Raw genomic sequence first — 11,649 nt, 5'->3', positions numbered from 1 at the left:
CATCCTCTCGTTTCGCATAATTCATAAATCTGACTTATTTTAATATCATATACATAACAGACGAGTACTCTTCGATTGTCTTACTCATAGAAACGTACCGAATTCGTCTACTAGCCTACCTATCAGACCGAAATACTGTTCGCAGTGAGTATTCCAATCTCCAAACTTCCTTTCCAAACATTTCCGATATTCGCCACACTAACAACGACCATTCCTTAGTGATTTAAATCTAGATTCTTTAAACGACCTTGGAGTATCGAGCATACACTTTGATATACACGAATGCTTGCATGGATCAGCTTCCCCGATCCACGCCAATGCTTCCCGTCATGCATACAAGTATACAGAGGTACCCACAACTGAAACTTTCTATTCGTGTCAAACACAAACGTGGCTTTCACAGTGCTTCTCTCAATCCTTCCTCATTGTAGACACACGACCAAGTCCTCGGGATCACGAGGTCCCAGAAATCGCCACGAGTCTGTGGACAGTTGATCCTGGCGTAATACTCCATGCAGTACAGGCTGACTATCACTCCGTTGCCTACGCTCAGGCTGAACCAGAGGAACACGTTCCCTGCCGATTTCAATACGAATACCACGATCAGCCCTAGCCCACCGAACAAGAACAGTAGCACAGGATAGAAGAAGCCGGTGGCGAAGCTGATTATGTACTCGTGGATGATAGACGAAACAGCGAAGACCACGCAGACAGATAGCTTCTTGTTCCTGGGCGTCACGATCTCGTACATGTCTTTGTAGATGTAGGTGTACAGCCAGTCGTGGACCACGATGTTCCAGGTGCGATAGTAGGTGCTGTAGCAGATCGAGTTCCACCAATCCTGCAATTCGATCAGAGTGATATAACCTGCGTTTCGTCATCGAACTGGGTATGACGCGAGTCCTTGAGGCGATAAACGTTCTATAGAACGGTATGAAAGTCGTGATACGTGTCTCCACAGATTGGAAGATGCTGTGATGAAATAGCCACGTAGAGAGGACTCGAGCAACGACTTCGATGACAGGAAGCTGAGGAATTTTTCTCATTCTCAGAGCGTTTATGGTTTGCTGTGTGGTTTTGAGAAATGGAATTTGGAGGATGTGCTCGCTTTTTGTTGCCAGTGTTTTGTTTGTAGCATGTGTCATAGGCTGAGGCAATCTTTGGCAGCTGTGAGTGGCTGTGACGTTGATGGTTAATCAATGGTGAAATTTTTCTACGTGTTATTACGTGTTATAGTATAGTGGGAGGATGGTTATATGGTAATTGAGGTGAATGGTTAAAGAATAGGAATTTTTTGGTTTACAGATCGTTTTGGAAATTAGCTTTTGCAGGAAGGAATTATTTGGTAACTTGCTCGCTTCAAAACTTGAATGAGGTTTTAATTGGGTAGGTATGTATCAAGTGAAAGTTGGCTAGCATTGTACAAGTGTGTATAAAACTTTTACCATGGGCTGTTATTTGTCCCTCTGTAAACTTTCATATACTTTTTTAATTTAAACGCTCATTTGTTAAATATATAACTGGAACTAATTATGAAGCGAGTTATTAATAATAATTAACTTAATGGAGTTAAACGAGTCTTGTGTTTTCTTTGTATCATAATTTTAAATAAGTATGTTTCCCTAATGACTGCCTATTATAGCAATTGGGAGGATAATTTTTAATTAAAAAAATATATATTAATTTTTACTTTCGTTACATTTAATTAGGGAACGATAAGATCCTATAGAATGTTATATTTATTTTATTTCAAATGTTAAATTTATTAAACGTTTAATTCTGGGGATAGATAAATAAAAGGAAGTTTTATTTATTTTATCAACTTTGATTTAAGAAGAAATTAGTGAGAATTATGAGTTATATTAAATTTAAGCTTACTTGGTAAAACATTTTGTCAGCAAATCGCAACAGTTCAGCGAAGGCGTTCATCCAGGAGTGTAGGAGAAGATAAAAGCCACAAAGGAACATAAGAATTCCGGGTAGCATCGAGCTCAGAATATTAAGCGTCAGGGTTCCCCACTCTATAGGTTGTTTTCCAAAATCCCGAAAGTTCGGGTACAATAATCGCTCGTAGAGAAGTGCCACGAAGAAGATGATCGTTAGTACTTCAATGAAATTAGTCAGAACGATGTTCCATCGAATCCTCTGCGCTCTAAACAATGCAATACAAGCTTAGAGTATTTTATAAATAAGTAAAATAGAATAAAATTACATTGCATATTATTTTCGAAATTTTTAACATCCAAATATAACGACAAAGAATATGATTATATAAGAGTATAAAGAGTATAAGAGTACATCTAACACACAAAACGAAATGTATTCGTTAAAGACTGTGTACCATTAAGTACACGTGCACTTAAGTGACCATAATTTCCTTGGTTCGTTCAATATGGCTGCCTCTCTTTGTATTTATAAATCACGATGATTCGAGTTTGGTGTAGTTTAAAGTAACTTAGATCGAAGATTTAGGATCCGAAAATTTGTTAGAATTTCACTCTGAATTTGTTATTTGTTTGTACATTTGTTATTTATTTATTTTCAGAAATCCTCTTTTTGATTGAATAATAATTTCAAGAAAATTTTTCCGAATAAGTTAAGCAAAATTCGATTCTTTATAAATTATATTCTATTATATTTTCTTTACTTTCTATTCTATTCGATTATTTAATAAATTATTTTTGAAATGGATATTTTATTTATGTATCTATATAACGAAGTAAAGTATATAATACGAGATTGAGATGTTTATAAATAAATACGACTCTGATTATGTCTACATGTACGTCTTCGATCGTATCTTTCGATATTTTGAATCTTTATCTTGTACAGAAGGATAAGAACGAATGGAAATGTTACGAAAATAGCAAAATACTGATGTTCTTTTTAATAGAGTGCTTAAAACATTGATAATATCTAGCTTAATGTCATTAATAATACAAAAATACCATTTGTATTATCTCGAGAGATATTTAAACAGAGAGAGAGGGGGAGAGAGAAAATTATTGAGTAATATAATCCAACATCTTTATAAACACAGTAATGAATGTTAAAATGATATCTCGAAAGATATAATATTTCTTTATGTCGTTATACGTGTCTTGATTTGATTTATCATTTTGACAAGATAGGATAATAGATGTAAATAAGATTATTTATTAAGTATAGATATGCGAATATATTTTAGATATAAATGTACAGATATAAAAGAAAATATTATACAGAGTAGAGCACGAAACATGATCAGCTTAGATTATTACGTTGTTAGATACAGTAAAACATTTTTTTGTTTAATATTATATAATATAATTCGAAGAAATATCTTCAGCTTTTTAGTCAAGATAAATATCTCTAAAACGAAATTGAATAAAAATATCAGAAAGATAAATTAAGGTTAAAAATAAATTTTACAATGTTTCTTTGATTTGAATAAAAAGAATTGTTATGATACTTGTCGAATTCATGTCATAATCGGTATTGTCTGAAAGGTGAAATATAAAATAATTTTAGGTTTAGTATAAAAAGCTAAAGGTGATTTTCTGAATACTCTAGGAAAAAGAATTGATACAAAATTTAGTATAATTATTTTAGAATTCTCCTTGAACCATGTCATATAGAACAAAAATATTTTGAATCAGCTGACCAATGTGGACCACTGTGTAGATATTTTATTTAAAAAAGTTACAAATTTCGAGTTTTGATATAGCGTTTTAGACTTACCTAGGGTATCTGTCTTGGTAAATCAGAGTCGGTGCAAACAGGAAATAGAGATATTGGGAGAAGCCAGGAGGCTGTGGTGGTGATGTGTCTGAATGGGGTTTGTACGACAAAAATCTTGGTGCCACGCTTCTAACGAAGGCATGAGTCTTCATCACTAATCGGATCTAAGAAATGTAAAAAGAAGCGTTTAGAGATCACTTTTTTACCATTAATTCGCAAGATCTATTTCAGAATAAACGTTGTCGACAGAAAGCAAAGAAACGAGAATAAATTAAGAATTTTAGAATTTTAGAGTTGTAGAGTTTTAGAATTTTGGAGTTTAAAAATTCGGAAATCTTAAACTCTTAGAATTTTAGAATTTTAGAATTTTAGAACCGTAGAATCTTAGAATCTCAGAATTTTAGAATCTTAGAATCTTAGAATTTCAGAATTTCAGAATTTTAGAATTTTAGAATCTTAGAATTTTTTAATTTTTAAATTATTAATTTTGGAATCTTAGAATCTCAGAATTTTAGAATCTTAAGATTTTATAATTATTTGTTTTGGAATCTTAGAATCCCAGTATTTTAGAATTTTAGAATTTTAGAATCTTAAGATTTTAGAATTATTAATTTTGGAATCTTAAAATCTCAGAATTTTAGAATTTTAGAATTTTAGAATCTTAGAATCTTAGAATCTTAGAATTTTAGAATTCTCATTTAATGATAACTTATACAATTTCAATTTAAATAACTTCGTATCTTTTTTATTTAATGATAAACTTTTTATCACCAATCTTTTTCTGGTTCCAGATAAACTTTCAATTAATTTATAGTAAATTTATTAATTTATAATAATAATAATTTATTCTCCTATGAAAATCCTTTACTTTAACATCTTCAACGAGAGTTTCATTCATCTTTCTCTAATTTGATCTTAATTTACCCCGATCCAAAAGTTTCAGCAGACTAGCAATTTACGTCTGAGTGAAGTTAATCGCAGCTAAGCCGAGTAATGTACATAATCCATAATTTTCTCATTGCTTTAATACGATAATCCAAAACGGTATCTTTTACAAGTCGTCTATGTCGACAACAGGATAAAAATGAAAGTGAACATCAATTATCATATTTCCGTTTGTAATTTTTAGAACCGACCTAAATCCTATACATAGACACACTATACACAGACAACGATCATTAAAATGATTCAATAAAAATAAATAAATAGAAGCCAATATTAATTTCCTTAAAATATCCCTATACATTTTGTGTAACTGCAGAAATCAAAATTTTATTCAGTGTCAGTTATTTTCATTAATTTATGCTAATGCTATCATTAATTTCAGTGTTAATCACGCAATATTCCTCATCGATATTATTTACAGAGATACTCACTTGCTCCATAAGGATGATCATAGTAGAAGCTAATGGCAAGTGGTTGTCAAGCACAGCTTTGGTAGGCAGAACGAATAACAGCGCCTGATAGAGGATGATGGCTGCCAACCACGAATAGTCCCAAATTTTTCTAGACACCGCTGCAAGAACGAATTCATCGGGGTCAACATCTCGAGGTCTATTAGAATTTCATAGCTCACCTCCAGACGCGAAGAAGCTAATCGAAATCGACTTACATTGAGGAGAATACTCGAGACGACGAGTGGCCCAAAGACAGAAAGCAGTATAAACTCCTAGAACTGAAAGCTTCATCAAGCACCAGACATAAAGCACCACTGGAAACTTGGCAAAGCCAATCATCACTGTGTCGATGCCGAGATTAGGTCTGAAAGAACGAATTATGCTCAATTACATCCAATCATAATACAGTTAGTCGAAGGTTCCTAAATATTTTATCTTCTCAAATAAAATAAGATATCCTGAAATATTTCCAAATCGAATATTTATATCCTTAACCTCTTCAGGGACGAATCTTTTGGAAATTGGAAAAAATTTAATCATTTTAACGTTAAAATAATTTCAAAGCAGTGCTTATAAAGTAGAATTTATTAGCAATGATATTCGACCAAATTTTTATTTTATTGTTAAGGGATTCTATATGGTGAACAGTTTTCCAATTATGATACTAATTTTCTTTTCACTTATAATAATCATAATTAAAAAAAAAAATTTATATACACACATGTGCCAGTATTTCTGAAGAGGTTAAAGTCTTTTATCTTTCCATTTTTAATAAATATAATTTTTGTGTCTTATCTTCCAAACGCTGATTTTATAAATCTTTTTGAATAATTGTTTAGGTGGTTATCAATTTTAGCAAATTTGATGACGATATATAGATAGATTGTTGCGACAAGTATGTGTGTACTTACGAGCCAGTGTGTCGAATATCGTACACAGCTGTGTGTATTAAAAGAATTATCAGTGTTGACACGATGAGGTTATAAATTGTGCGAATATGTTTGATCTCGTACAGATCGGTTAATAGAGAATTTCTCTGGAGAAATTGCTTCGTTGGCAAAGTGTTTCCTCTTGTTGGCTTCCTATGGAAAGTAACGAAGGAGATTAATCAGTGTATAAATAATTATCTTCAACGTTAATTTATCCGCGATAAAAATGTATTTACCACATCGTTGATTTTTATATCTTTTAATTTGCTCTAACGCGAATTATTCTATCAATATGGTGTACTAGAAATTGTTCCAATTTTGTTATTAATATGAGGTTTAATTTTATTTGTTAGGTGATTTACATTGAATTAAAGTAGGGCAGTGTCAAGAAAGAAAAGAGAAATTGAAATAGGATGGAAGAAAAATTAATATTTAAAATTGAGTAGTATTTTATGCAATAAAAATTCTGCGATAAAAATATATTTACGACATTGTTGATTTTTATGTTTTTTAATTTACTCTAACGCGAATTATTGTATCAATATGGTGTCAGAAGTTGTTTCAATTTTGTTGTTAATACGAGGTTCGATTTTATTTGTTGGCAGATGATTTATATCGCATTAAAATAGGATAGTGTTAAAAATAAAATGAAAAATAAAATTGAAATACTATGGAATAAAAATTAATATTTAAAATCAAATAATATCTCGTGAAATAAAAATGAATTTAAATGGTAGAGCTAGTTGAAAATCGAAAACAATTTTGCTACTCGAGTGCACGTGCACTCACGAACAACGTATCACAACTTTCTGACTTTTATCGTGCGTTCATAACACATATACAAAATTATGATAACAGGAGGAAATATAATTTTATCGTCTATCTCTTAATTCTTTTATCCCATTAATCTCCGAAAACGCAATTTATAATATTCTTTTAAACATTGTATTACCTATATAATATTAAATAGCTACTTAAATTAAACAGATAATTATATTTTTCAAAACTTCAAGTGTTACTATGATTTTTTATATTACAGGATTACACCTCCAATTTTTTAATTTCATTAACTTAATAATTTCTGCAAACGTTGAAATCTATTTTTGAGTATTTATCAAGATTGCAAATTAATTATTAAAATGTTAAACTTAACGGATTTAATTATCTGTATTTATATAAATAATCGAAGAATATTTAATTGTAGAATATTTTAAAAATATTTATGAAGGTCCTGTTCTTCACTCTTCGACAATTTTTTCTTTTTGTCGATGTTATTGTTTTTTGCATATTAGAATACGTTTACATTAGAATAGGTTCGTTGAATCGGGTCAAAGCGGTTAAGTGCGCGTGTACTCGAACGTTCTTCGTGTCAGGTTTGCTTTAGAGCCAAACGTTCGTGAGAATTACTCATCCAAAGATTGCTACCTATATTGCTTAAGAAGAATTATTTTGCTCCCTTCGTCATTCGGTATCGTTCAAATAAATTTTGTTCTCGTCGGTGTGCACACTAACTTAAAACGCGATCGATTAAACAATTTTTTAGTTTCTTTAAAATTTACGCAATTGAAACAGAATTAGAATTGATACATCCATTCTTCGAATTCGAAGAATTAAGTACAAAATTAATCCTCCAAATGTAGAAAATTTCTTCGTATCAAATTTTTAATTTTTGCACTCGTGATAGTAATTAAATTGTTTAATATTAAATTCTCTGGTATTAAATTCGATTTAATCAATTTAAAATTCGAATCCTTTGAATTCGTATGTAACAGAACATTCTCGTTAAAAAGTTTTGAAATTTAATTCAATTTAAATAATATTTAATTTTCTTTCTTCCAATTCGTAATTAAATTAAATTAAAAAGTTCATTGCAAATTATATTTTTGTTTTTTTGATATCAGAATTTTTGGAAAATTTTAAATTTGTGACTTCGTAATTAACTTTATCGAACACAAATTTCCTAATATTATTAATTTTTTTTTTTAGTAAGAATATTCTAAGTTTAAACTTCGCAAAATAAAGTTGAATACTCATTGAAAAGAGGAAGACGAAATATCGTAGTGAATAATAAAAATGAAATAAAATTTCTATGATCGTAGTCATCCCTTTCTTAGAAACAGATAACCGGAGCTAGCATAAACTTTAGCATAAAACATAGCGGTATAAATCGAAAGTAACGCGAGGATAGGAGTATGTAATATCAAGGTTTATGAGTGATTGTATAATTACGTTCTGTTGGAGTATTTCTCTGAGTCAACCAGATCTTTCAACTCGCTGGATGCCATTTTCTCAGCTATTTCCGATATCATGTCGTTTATTTGGATGTTAACAACCTCCAGAATATCTTGCCTGATTTCCTACAGAAAAAGCAACAATATTTAGCTGATACCTTTTTGTTTGTCCCATCGTGTCAAGCAATTGATCAATTCGCACGAATAATGTTCCCAATTTATCGTTTAATGACTTCATGACAGACACAGATGGAAAAATAACCGTGTATGTCGATTATTGGTCAATCTTATTTACTCATTGTCAGTCAAAATGATTCGGTGATAAGAAAATCTAACACCATTTTGATTAGTATAAAATGAATTAATTTTTACGTTCATTAGACTGTCCATAACGAATTAATTACGAAAATTAGCGTAAATAAGAATTAGAAGATTTATTTGATTTTTAAAAAATTAAAAAAGTTCACTTGCTCTCAAAATTCCTTAAAGGATATATTAATGATAGAATTATTAAATGGTTGAAATGATTATTTTCAGATTTCTTCAACTGTTAATTACTGAAAATGTGCAGTTGCTTTTGGCAAAGTTAATGTTAACTTTTATTTACTGCTATCATAACACTTATTATTATTAATTATATTTTAATACAAAAAGGCTGATAATTTTAGTATGAAAAAGTGTATTATAATTAGTACTGATTGCAAATTAATATAAATCAATTATATTGTATTTAAGTCCATTCATCATAATTCAATTTTTCTCACCTGGAATTGTTGCTGCAATTTGTTCGTGATCATATCACGTATCTCATTTTTTTTAGGCTCCATGAACCTTATTCCTGGAAAAACACGATACTTTTCTTATAACAAAGAACAAGCTTTCTTTCCAATATATTCCATGCTTCATTTCGATTATTCTTCATTCTATCTACCATAATTGCTTCTTTTTCAACAAGAAAGATTCAGGAATTAATTCTTACTGGTCACGATAAACAATTATTAAATAATTGTTCGATAAATATAAAAATTCGCTTCCTTGCTAAAACAATTCTGCAATTGATTCTTATTAAGCACTATAAACAATTATTTTATACAAAACAATTATCGAATGACTGTCCAATATAAATAAAAATTCATTTCCTTCTTAAAAAGAAATTCAGGAATTAATTTTTATTAGTTACAAATAAACAATTATTAAATAATTGTTTCGAAGCTACATTTTGCTTATATTTTACTCTATCTATCGAAAATTTTTTTAATTAATCTTCATTGCTCGTACAAAAAGATTATTTTACAATAACTAAATTTTTAATAATTATTTCGGAGTTTCTTTCTAATCATATTTTATTCTATCTACTATGACCATTAGCTTTCTTTTAAAATAAAAATTTCGGCAATCAATCCTTATTGTCCACGATAAATAATTATTTCACGCTAATATAACCGAATTTTGAATAATTGTCTGGAAGCTTCATTTCCATTATACTTCGTGTCTACCATAATCATTCCCTTTCTCACAGGGAAAAAGAAAGAAACTTCGAGAACTGATTCTTATTGGTCAGGATAAAAGTTTTCCCTTTAAGGGTAGCGATATCAATGTCGACATAAGATCGATTCAGCACGTACCTTGTTTCCTTGGATCCCCCATAGTCTCATTGGCATTCTCGTTCGGGGCGAGTTGCTCCACGGTCACGGTTTCTTGCTCCATCCTGTATTCTCGTCACTCGTTCAACGATCCGTCATCTGGTATTCAATAAACCTCGACGAACCCCAATTCCATGGGGATTTCATAAAAATACCATCGGTGGGAATTCAGCCGAGAAATGGTACGATAATTTACACCGAGTAACCCGACGTTTGAACAGACAGCTCGAAACCGTCTGACTGACGAGACCAAGATCGAAGACACTCGGCTCGACCGGAATAACTTCTTTTATTTACTTTGTCTTTTTCTTCTGCTACGAATCGTTTGGTTCGACTTCGAGGATTTTTGTCACGGTCGATTCGATGTCGATAGTTAGGAGACAGAGTTTTTGCAATTGGCGTTTACAAACAAATTGTTTGGAAAATTGATGAAGAATTACGAAGATTTGCACATGATTCGAGGGTTTCAAATTAAATTATTTTTCCAGTAGCACGAATTTTTGATGGATCGCTTTGACGTTTAATGCCGATGATTATTGGTAATTAAATAAATTTTTGAATAAATCGTTTTAAGATTTTACTCAACGAGAACGATGATTCACAATCTATCTCAACTCAGCAACAAAAATTTAAAATCCAACCCAACTCAACTCAACTCAGCAACAAGAAATTCAAAAGGCAATCGAATCAATATAAAATTAGCAACGATACTTCAAAATTCAACTTAACTCAGCAACGATAATTCGAAATCCAACTCAATTCAGCAACGATGATTCCAAATCCAACTCAACGCAACTCAACAGCAAGAAATTCAAAAACCAATCGATTTAGTTTCAAATCAGCAACGATGATTCAAAATCCAACTCAACTCAGCAACGAAACTTGAAAAACCAATCGATTCGATTTAAACTCAGTTGAAACTTCTCAACAACTATACGCAAGCTAGTCAATTTTGAAAAATTCGTCGACGATGACAATTCGACGACTAAATGCAACGAAGGCGACAGCTGAAAGACGAGTGGACTGGACGTGAGAAGATAGAGAAGCAGCGTTTACGCTGCGCGAAGCACGAACAGCTACTGATCCATCGACCTGACAGGCAAGAGTAGAAACAGTCGGTCGTTTCAGGGCTTATCGAATTTTTCAGCTGATCGCGCCGCGGTTAACTCAGCCGCGGAGTATCGTCCTTTGGCTCGTTGCGTGCGAGTGCACACGTACCCGGTCTACACGCTCGTCTCTTCTGATCCAGCAATTGCAGCAGCGATTTGCGACTCGACTGCACTTTTGCTCGTTTCGCCGTCTCCCGAGTGCAAGCAGCCGAATCGGACACCTAAACGTGCAAATATGCAGCTGAGATTCGGAGATCTGAGAGAGTTGCTACCTTCGGATGGAGGATTCTTGGCACATTCCAGGCATGTTCTGCTTTTCTAGATTAGATTCTTGGATTTGACGAAGCGGTTTCGAGACTTAGATTTTATTACGTTCCGTTAAGTTTAATACTGACCCCACCACGGTCAAATGATCGGGGAATGAGAAAGAAATAGAACCTTAAAATAATAAAATAAAATAAGAAATTCATTGGAAAATTGATTATACGAATATTGGAATAAATATCGAGTAGTTGTAAATCAAATGCAGAATTTTCAATGGGGGTTTTGAAATGGTCATTTCGGCCCTGGTAGGTATAGTGTTAATAACCCTTTGCACTAGGATAATGAGTATAATTTAG

General features: G+C 31.8%; 1 protein-coding gene across 1 annotated transcript; it reads right to left on the bottom strand.

Moving 5' to 3' along the window:
* Positions 1-10,462, bottom strand: LOC108553510 (sterol O-acyltransferase 1). Its single transcript, XM_017908438.1, has 9 exons — positions 9,903-10,462; positions 9,042-9,115; positions 8,276-8,403; positions 6,029-6,199; positions 5,333-5,481; positions 5,097-5,236; positions 3,721-3,884; positions 1,879-2,152; positions 1-841 (listed from the first exon to the last, which is right to left on the bottom strand). The coding sequence occupies exons 1-9, from the start codon at positions 9,982-9,984 to the stop codon at positions 398-400; spliced, it is 1,626 nt and encodes a 541-aa protein (XP_017763927.1). The 5' UTR covers positions 9,985-10,462; the 3' UTR covers positions 1-397.
* Positions 10,463-11,649: the final 1,187 nt, after the last annotated feature.

Source organism: Eufriesea mexicana, unplaced genomic scaffold (genome assembly GCF_001483705.2).
Source record: "Eufriesea mexicana isolate 0111107269 unplaced genomic scaffold, ASM148370v2 scaffold10819, whole genome shotgun sequence".
NCBI classification, from domain to species: domain Eukaryota; kingdom Metazoa; phylum Arthropoda; class Insecta; order Hymenoptera; family Apidae; genus Eufriesea; species Eufriesea mexicana.
Note: the sequence above shows the minus strand (reverse complement) of the source record. Positions and strands in the feature narration are given on the sequence as shown.

Excerpts from the sequence above, each read along its gene's own strand:
- LOC108553510 (XM_017908438.1), bottom strand. The coding sequence starts at position 9,984 with ATGGAGCAAGAAACCGTGACCGTGGAGCAACTCGCCCCGAACGAGAAT. Across the intron at positions 6,200-8,275 it reads GAGAAATACTCCAACAGAAC|GAAGCCAACAAGAGGAAACA; the intron begins GTAATTATACAA and ends TACTTTCCATAG. Across the intron at positions 842-1,878 it reads CTGACAAAATGTTTTACCAA|GATTGGTGGAACTCGATCTG; the intron begins GTAAGCTTAAAT and ends ATCGAATTGCAG.